We start from the raw sequence: 8396 nt of genomic DNA on the forward strand, positions 1-8396 counted from the left end.
GTTGTGGTGCTTCTACTCCATATGATAAGGAGCAGGCTTAACGAATACAATTGCAGGAGAAGTACCTATGCAAAGCATCAGCATACGTCCAAGCAATTCCAGCCGTGTCCACAAGATCCACTGGTGGTGACAATTTGTCGCCATCATCCTCAATATGCCGAACTGACTGCTCGCCAGTACACCGTCATGGATGGCTTGGACTACTTTCCAAGGGAAAACAGAAGCAAAATAAATAATACCAAGTGGCCTCGCTGTCAATCTACATGTGTCAAGCTAGCATTGGGCTGATCTATGGTTCATTTGACCCAGTGGCAAAAGGTACATTTCAGACAATTTAAACCATAAAATTCAGCTATGGTTTAGGTGAACCAGTGGCAAAGCTAACAAAGCATGTCCCACACAGAATTTATATCGCAAATTTAACTTTAGGAAAAAAAGAGAGATGTTGTCATTAACATTTGGAATTGATATTGAAAAGGGCATATGTAATTAGCTCTCTTCGTAACCTACTTGTATATCTATACCAGTTCTGCATTATGCTTGCGAATATATCCTTATGTAGATAAGATTTTCCAATACTTGTTGCGTAAAGGCAACCGTAATGTGATCATGTTTGGGAAACACTAGTTTTATAAGAAATCAGAATTTTAAAACAAGGTGAGAAAAGGACATCATTGTAGGCAACATTAAGATGTGATTTGGCTACTGATTATTCAAAGATCACCCAACATGCTAGCAGAAAACCAGTGGCACAAAACACATAACATTGTGTATACTTTGCTCATGCTGTAACAATAACAACAGCGGCATAACTCTACAAAATACGCAACTGAGGCATGCAATTTTAAAACTCTGCCATGCCAGAGTGATTCAACTCATTTGGATGATTCAAAGCAATGACAAGAATGGCAAGTTGCCAAAAACATTGTATCTTCAAGTCATGACATAGAAACTTGGACAGAATCGCCAGGCCCTACCTTCTAGTATGCAACTGAAACATGCAAATTTAAAACTCTGCCATGCCAGAATGATTCAAGTCATGTGGATGATCAAAGCAATGACATAAATGGCAAGTTGCCAACATCACTGAATCTCCAAGCCATAACACCGAAACTGGAATGAATTACCCAGGCCATACCTTCTAAGTAGTAGGTACGCAATAAAATGGTGTTCAGCTATAATTGTTGTCAGTTAGTCAAGATGGGGACACTAATGACAATAAGGTTGCACCTTCAGCATCACAACATGAAAATCAAATTCAGAGTAAACAGTCAGCATCTTGCAAAGAACTAGCTATGGACAGGGGTGCATGGAAGCTTGCTATCCATGTGCCAGAGCCATGAGTTGGTCGCGAGATCTTATGGGTTTCACCTCTAGCCTACCCCAACTTGTTTGGGACTAAAGGCTTTGTTGTTGTTGTTGTTGTTGTTGTTGTTGTTGTTGTTGTTTTAACCGATCTACAGCTATTTTTGCCAGCCTAAACATTTAGTTGGGCATTTTTCATGTACAAATTGATCAAAGCCCAGCATCATTACAGAAACCAGTACTCAGAAATGGGTACTCTTCAACAATCGTACAAAAAGAAAATCAAAGCTAAGCTGGCTTATTGCATACTAGTATTGTCAACAACTGTATAAATCCGTAACTCTAAAATTTCATTTGCAATGATTTATTATCATCATCATCCAGATAACACGGAGACAGAAACACGATCCATTTCATCCAGAGCGACTGCGCTGTCCAAAATGGTTGTAACATGGCAATTCGATCCGATAGTACATATCCAACACAGCCTAATTTGGGAAACAACTAAGTAAAACGCATGGTCGCGCAGGCGCAGCCATGGAAGTGGAGCTAAAGGAAAACAGGTGAGAGTTGCAGTAATCGACAGGGGGTAAAGTGAAACCCTAGGTAGCCTGACGAACCGAGGGGGGGTGCTCGCTGAGCTCAGATGAGCTTGAAGGGGAGGGGCCACGGGGTGGAGCGGGGCACCTCGACGCGGTCCTTGATGCGCTCGATCTTCTTCTCCCGCTTCGGCCGCGAGTTGCCGTAGGAGCCCTTGAACCGCTTCCCGCGCTTGGTCTTCTTGTCCCCGCGCCCGCACGTCACGGCCTCCGCCTCCGCCAGGAGCGCCGGGGGGCGCGCCGGCGCCAGGCGCCGCACGAACGCAGCCGCCGCCATCCGCAGCGCCATGATTCCGCCGCCGAGCTCGATGCCTAACGCAGCGTAGCGCCGCCGCCGCCTATGGATCAACCGTCCGCGAGAGGGGAAGGGGAGAGAGGTGGTGAGAACTGGAGAAGTGAGAGGAAGGGTTCCAAGGCCCACGAGAGACGGAGAGAGTTAACCAAAGCCCAGCTGTTTCTTCTAGGCCCAACGAAACTGAAAAGAAGCCCACAGGAAAAGTCTGCTTCCGCTCCGATCGGATGCCGCGCCGTAGGGGAAAACAACCCCCGCCGCGCCGCCGCATGCCGTCCGTGTGGCCGCTCCGCCGCCCGAAAAACCGCCGCGCCGCGCCGTCGTACAAGCCTCCACCCGTTCTACACGCCGCGTCGCGGGAGCCGGAGGTTTGCCAGAAAGCCCAGAACCCTAAACCTAATTTCGGGTTATGAACTTCTTTTCCAAGTTATTTTTTTTGCGAATGAACTTCTTTTCTAAGTTGAATGTTTACAATTTGTGGAAGGTTTTGAAAGCTGATAAAACTGTTCTACATATTATGCTCTTTCTATGATACTCCCTTCATCCCAAAATAAGTGACTCAACTTTGTAATAACTGACTCAACGGAGGGAGTATTCACTAAGTTTGTACTGAACCAATGAGAGAAAATGTCGATGTCCAAAATTTATGAGTGAAAGCAATGTAAGGAACAGACACTAGAAACTGCCAAACTGGTTTCAGCAATTCTTGGTAGAGTACAGCACCAACCAGTTAGCTGTATAGAGGACAAGAGGAAAGGGAATGACAGGTGCACTACCCGTCACAACCCATATTGCGGTCAAGTACGCCTCGCAGGCTCGCAGCATCCAGCATAGACTGTACATTTACGACAAGCTATAAGCTTGAAGTGGTCATATTAGTTACGATGATTACAGCGAAACCGCGAGCCAGTGCAGTCCTTCTGTTGGCACAATATATAGATGCATACACTGATCAGGTAAATAGATCATACAGTTAAGTGCAAAATCATTAGCATGCATCCCTTTGTCTAGTTGGTTCAGCTTCCATAAGCCCCCCTCAGAAAATTTAGTCACCTGCATAAGTCAGCAAAGCATTTGTACTGGACCAAATCTGGAGCCGATGTGAATTCCTCTCCCGGCGAGCAGCTTGCTGCGCTATGTATCCGTCTACCTCCATGTCATGGTAATCAAGTCATCAACTCGTCTCACAGATCAGGATTAGGCTCCACCCCAGCTGAAAGATCTCCCAGACCGTAGATTCAGCGAGAAGCTCAACCCAAACATCTCCTTGATGGCCTGTCCCCGCTCCAGATGTTGGACCATTTTCGAAACGAGCTCGGCGCTCTCCCTCACATGCTCCATGTCAGTCTGTGTCCAGATGAGGCGCGATAGCTGCAGCCTTCGTTGCTTAGAGCTCCGGTCGATCCCCCACTTGCTGTAGAGGCTCTCCTTTTCAGCGCCGCTAAGCTTCCTCACCATGTGCCTGTACAACATGTCCCTCTCATTCCGAAGACTCTTTAAACTGCAACAATAACAAGAATCAATTTGTGCAATTCATTATGATTGGTTTTATGGATAAGCTGAAGGTGTGTTCGTTATCATCATATGATAAGTACCTTGATGCAACAGTGGCATTCGGCTCACCATCAGCAATGGAAGAACTCTTGATGAAGGACAGTCGCCTGTGCTCTACCTCCATGTAGATGTGATCCGTGTGGTCTCCATTGAAGAGGAGGAAGAAGTAAGTCCTGTGCACTATGGAGATATGACACTCATGCCACAGCTCGATGATCTCTTGCTGCTTCTTTGGAAAATCAAAGGACCACCGTGAAGGAGACTCGAAGGTGGTGCTCGTTGACGAATCTGTGCCAGCTTGCGACCTGTTTTCCTGTGGCTGGGATGCATCGTTCTGCTCAGTTTGCTGCTTCACTTCAGTCACGCGGCTTGTGTCATCGGCAGCACTTTCTTCTTCAGCATTACCTGTGCTGTTGTCGGTGATGGCGTCCGAGGCAACTTTTTCAGGAAACAGGTTCCTCCTTACCTTCTCTGGCCTTCTCGGAGGAAACTTGAAATTTTCACTTGGGGGTGTTGTCATGTTCATACTTGTTGAATCATCAAACCAGCTGTTTGGAATTACCATGAAGCTTGCTTTGCAACTGCTGCTCCTTGCTAGTACAGTGTCCCTGGAGCTTACCACACACCTCTTCAGGGCCAATGGTTCCTCATCAACGTTAGGTTTTTCAATTTCAAAAGACGGGTCAGAATCGCATGCATATAGCTCGATGGCATTTTCTGCTGTCTTTGTGATGCTTTCATCACGTTTCTCTTCATCAGTACAATCTTCAGCTTGATCCATCATCGGTCTTCTCTCCTTTTCAGGCGTTTCTGGTTTCTGTGCATGAAAGGATTCTTGGCTTATCCTTTCTCTGAGCCCATTAGTTTCAACGCATTGTACTTCCTTGCAATGCTCATCTGAGACATCTGGCACATCTGGGTAGGCCACCAAGTTTTCTTGGCATTCATCTATGCTGTCGAAAACATGGTTACTGGGTCGGCGTGGAAAGAGCCCTGGCTGTGCATCTATTAATAGATCTTGATCGACTAGGTCATAAGTATCTGAACATGAAAGTGCATCTTCAGACATATTACGTGGTAGGGATTCTGAAGATCGACTATGTGCATCCTGTCAGAGTTAGGTTACCCGGTTTGGTATTACAGGCACAAGTAAAAAAATTAGATAAGAAAAATGACAGTTATACATGAGAGAGCAAGTACCCATCGCCTTGCTTTAAGACAATTCAGATGATCATCACTTGCAACTTTGCGGAAATTCTCAAGTTCTGATTGAACAGTGTCTTTTTCCTCCATCAATTCCTTCAGCTGTTCTTCCAGCTGGAAATCCATAACATTATGTATTTTTAAAACAAGGTGATTATTGTGAATGTAGCTAGTTACCATGAATGTGAAGATTATTAGAAAGTGATTTACTAAGACTAACCAAACCTTTTTAATCTGTTCATCCTTCTCCTTCAGAACCTCAGCATGAGTTGACAAGGAGGCTGATCCAGGAAACTTGAGCTCATTCTCCAACCTCGTAAGCTCTCTCTGAAGATGCTTCACTAATGCCTTGTCGGACATTACGACATTTACTTGTGCATTGGTGACTACATTTTTTGCACAGTTTGCAAACAAGAGTGTGTTCCTCGACTGCTCGACATGGCAGTGCGCCGGGCTCATCGTGCAGATGATGGCTGTCCTCGCGTTGCCTCCCAAAGACGATTGCAGTATGCGAGTGAGCTTGGAGTCTCTGTAGGGGATATGGCCGTTTCTTCCACCGCTGCATCAGAAGCCAACTATTTCGTCAGAGCTTGGGCTTGTACTTCAAGAAGTATGACTTGAAATTCAACAAACCTGAGCTGGCGAATGACCTTTCCCAGTGTAAGAAGACTCTTATTGATATGGCTGCCCTCCTTTAGCCTCATACCGCTCGCCGCTGTCTGTGATGCACGTTCACTTCCTGCCAGATCGACGAAATTCTGCGCAGAAGGAGAAGCCCAGAGGCCATGCATGGAACTGTAGTATCGTCGAAAGAATCTAAAACACAGGAAGAAATTAAGGTGTTCACTTCATACCACGCAAGCCTGAAGGGTGCTGGAGTTGCCTTTCCCCAGGAACTGCTTGGCCGAGCTCTCAACCGTCTGCAGTTCACACAGGAGGCTAAGAACACAAGCAAATTCTCGCAGAACATGAATGACTACCGATCGCTGTTCAGTGTGATAAGGCCATAATGGCACCTACCAGCCTGAGTATTTGGTGAGACCTGGAACTCGTTTCGTTCAAGGCAGTCTCCCCGATCTGTCTTTGAGCTGCGGCACAACACAAATGAGTGAGCAAAGCAGTAATGAACCAGTTGAGCCGCCTGCGCATATGCTATTTCCAGTTTCGGTGATTCAGTGAAAGAAAGAAAAAAGGATTCAGCTCCACACCTTCACACACAGCAAGGAGCTCCAGGAGATGGCCTTTGTCCCTCAGAGTCTCCTCGGTGAGTTTTTCCACCACAGTTCCTTTCTGCTTGAACAATTCAAGCACAGTTGCACCAACCATGAGTAGGATGAACTCTGAATCTGATAGAAAAGAATTTTGTTGAATGACTTTCAGCTAGAAAGCAGTTTTATCTCACCTCCGGATCGTCGAGGAGCCGGAGAGGGGTGGCGTCGGAGCTGAGGAGGTCCATGACGGCCTCGTTGTATATCTCCATGGCCGAGAACTTGAGGATGAACTCCCTGTCGGGATGCTGAATTGAAGACCCGAAACAGAGCACGGGTTAAGCGCAGGCAAAGCAGACCAAGAGCAGCAGAGCCATGCAGACAATGCACCTGGTCTATGTAGGCGTAGATTTCGGCCATGCTGTGCTCCGTGATGCCGACCATGGTGTACGTCTTGCCGCTGCTCGTCTGCCCGTAGGCGAATATGCTCGCTGCAGAGCAAAGCAAAGAGCATGCAAGCAGGCAGAAAGTACACATCAAACCATTTTACAGCATTGGATTGGATGTGTGGATGGATGCTTTGGCACGTACAGTTGATGCCGCTGAGCACGGAGAGGGCGACCTCCTTGGCCCCTTCGTCGTACACCTGCCTGGTGCTGCACTCGGGGTCGAACACCCGGTCTGGAAGACGTACGGTCGATTGGGAAATGAACATTGTCTGCTATGGCAGATCAATTGAGATGCATGGAGTTAAGCAGGAGGAGGGCGCATGTTACCGTAGGTGTAGCTGGCCGGGAACATGGCGCGCTCGGGGATGGTGCCGAGGAACTTGAGCGTGGCGGGGCCGGCGCACTCCCATTCCGTGCCGTCGCCGCGCTCCGCCTCCCGGGCGTTCACCGGCCGCAGCCGCACCGACACCAGGATCCGCTCCTGCTGCTGCTCCTCCCCGCCCGCCATCTCCGCCCCCTCCCTGGAACGGACGGCACACCAGAAATCAGCGTGCTGTATGTATGAAGCGAGGAGCGCACGGTGGCTAGCGCTCGCGTGGTCACCGCGCGCGCACGTAGTGCCCGTGTCGCGTCGAGCTACCCGGGCAGGACGGACGCAGAGCGCGCGCGCTAAAGCCAAAAGCGCGAGGTCACGGGCGGACGCCGGCGGTGCGAGGCGACGCGAGGTCGGCGAGCGGTCGACGTCGGCCACGCGCGCGCGGCCTAGCTTCTTCTCTCGGTGGAGCTTGGCACGTACTAGGTGCGTACGAAGCGAGCTCGGGGAGGGGCCGAAAGCGGCGCGCCAGCGGGCGGTGCCGAATGGATGCTGCGCCCTTTGTTTCTTGCCATGTTTGAACGGACGTGACGTTTCCTGGCCACTGACGGCGACGAACGGACCAAGACTAAGGTGGACGCATGTATGCGCCGCGACAAAAAATGCGGGCAAAAATCATCTGGAAGAGACGAGGCAACCAATTCACAGCGGAGGTGGAAGAGGTCGGTGGGTGAATTCATTGGTTACCTGCGGGAGGAATGGCCGCCCTCTTGCTCGCTCTGGCGGCACAATGCGAGAGGGAAACGGCAAGGCCGGCGGCTGCCGGCGAGGTGCTCCCGGGCTATCTCTCCGCGTGCACGTAGGTAATTTAGCTACCTCCTCCCCTCCTTGGCGAGGCGAGGAGAAAGAGGAAGGAGGAGGGAAGGGGAGGGGAGGGGCGCGGAAACAAGAGGGGGTGATTCTCGGAGCTGGCTCGGACGCCGCGCCGGCCAACCAACCGTTGCGAGGTACTACTCCCTCACGAGGGACCCCGCGTGTCCGCCATGTGAACGAAGGTGGCTAGCTAAACCGACGTACTCACGTAGTACGTGCCGCGAATCTATGGCATTCACCCCCTGTCTGCCGGACAAGGAAAGGAAAAGGAAAACGCGGCCGCCTAAAAATAACCGACCGTTCGGCTGTGCGGTGCGGTGGCCATCGACGCGCACCTTTGCTGCTGCTAGTGGTGTAGGAGTACTAGCGGTAGCCATGCATCTGTGCTGCATCATGTGTCCGCGTCGGGTAAAATTGAATGGGAAACAGTGGCTCATGTGTCCGCTCGTGCTCATGGTGCCCCATGCGTACGATGGACTTGGCGACGGCGAGTGGCACGGGAGCAGCTTTAATGCATGCTCCCTGTTCCTGCATGCCCGGCCCCGTGCGCATGCACGGTACGCCTCCTGCGGCCGGCCGCGGCTGCTCTTGTCCGTGGGG

General features: G+C 49.9%; 2 protein-coding genes across 2 annotated transcripts; both read right to left on the reverse strand.

Moving 5' to 3' along the window:
* Nucleotides 1-1634: 1634 nt before the first annotated feature.
* Nucleotides 1635-2323, reverse strand: LOC125510191 (30S ribosomal protein S31). Its single transcript, XM_048675291.2, has one exon. The coding sequence runs from the start codon at nt 2191-2193 to the stop codon at nt 1948-1950; it is 246 nt and encodes an 81-aa protein (XP_048531248.1). The 5' UTR covers nt 2194-2323; the 3' UTR covers nt 1635-1947.
* A 697-nt stretch (nt 2324-3020) lies between these two features.
* On the reverse strand, nt 3021-7975 carry LOC125510190 (kinesin-like protein KIN-7J). Its single transcript, XM_048675290.2, has 13 exons — nt 7671-7975; nt 6938-7131; nt 6753-6842; nt 6552-6652; nt 6356-6469; nt 6162-6243; nt 5974-6041; nt 5808-5873; nt 5587-5711; nt 5179-5512; nt 4951-5067; nt 3792-4858; nt 3021-3697 (listed from the first exon to the last, which is right to left on the reverse strand). Exons 2-13 carry the CDS (start codon nt 7116-7118, stop codon nt 3394-3396), a joined length of 2649 nt encoding a protein of 882 aa, XP_048531247.1. The 5' UTR covers nt 7119-7131; nt 7671-7975; the 3' UTR covers nt 3021-3393.
* Nucleotides 7976-8396: the final 421 nt, after the last annotated feature.

This window comes from Triticum urartu, chromosome 5A (genome assembly GCF_056163025.1).
Source record: "Triticum urartu cultivar PI428250 chromosome 5A, HENAU_Tu73, whole genome shotgun sequence".
Lineage (NCBI taxonomy): Eukaryota > Viridiplantae > Streptophyta > Magnoliopsida > Poales > Poaceae > Triticum > Triticum urartu.

Coding starts and splice junctions, on each gene's coding strand:
- LOC125510190 (XM_048675290.2), bottom strand. CDS start 7,118: ATGGCGGGCGGGGAGGAGCAGCAGCAGGAGCGGATCCTGGTGTCGGTG. Junction 6,843..6,937: donor CCCGGCCAGCTACACCTACG/GTAACATGCGCC, acceptor TACGTCTTCCAG/ACCGGGTGTTCGACCCCGAG. Junction 4,859..4,950: donor GTCTTAAAGCAAGGCGATGG/GTACTTGCTCTC, acceptor TAACTCTGACAG/GATGCACATAGTCGATCTTC.
- LOC125510191 (XM_048675291.2), bottom strand. CDS start 2,193: ATGGCGCTGCGGATGGCGGCGGCTGCGTTCGTGCGGCGCCTGGCGCCG.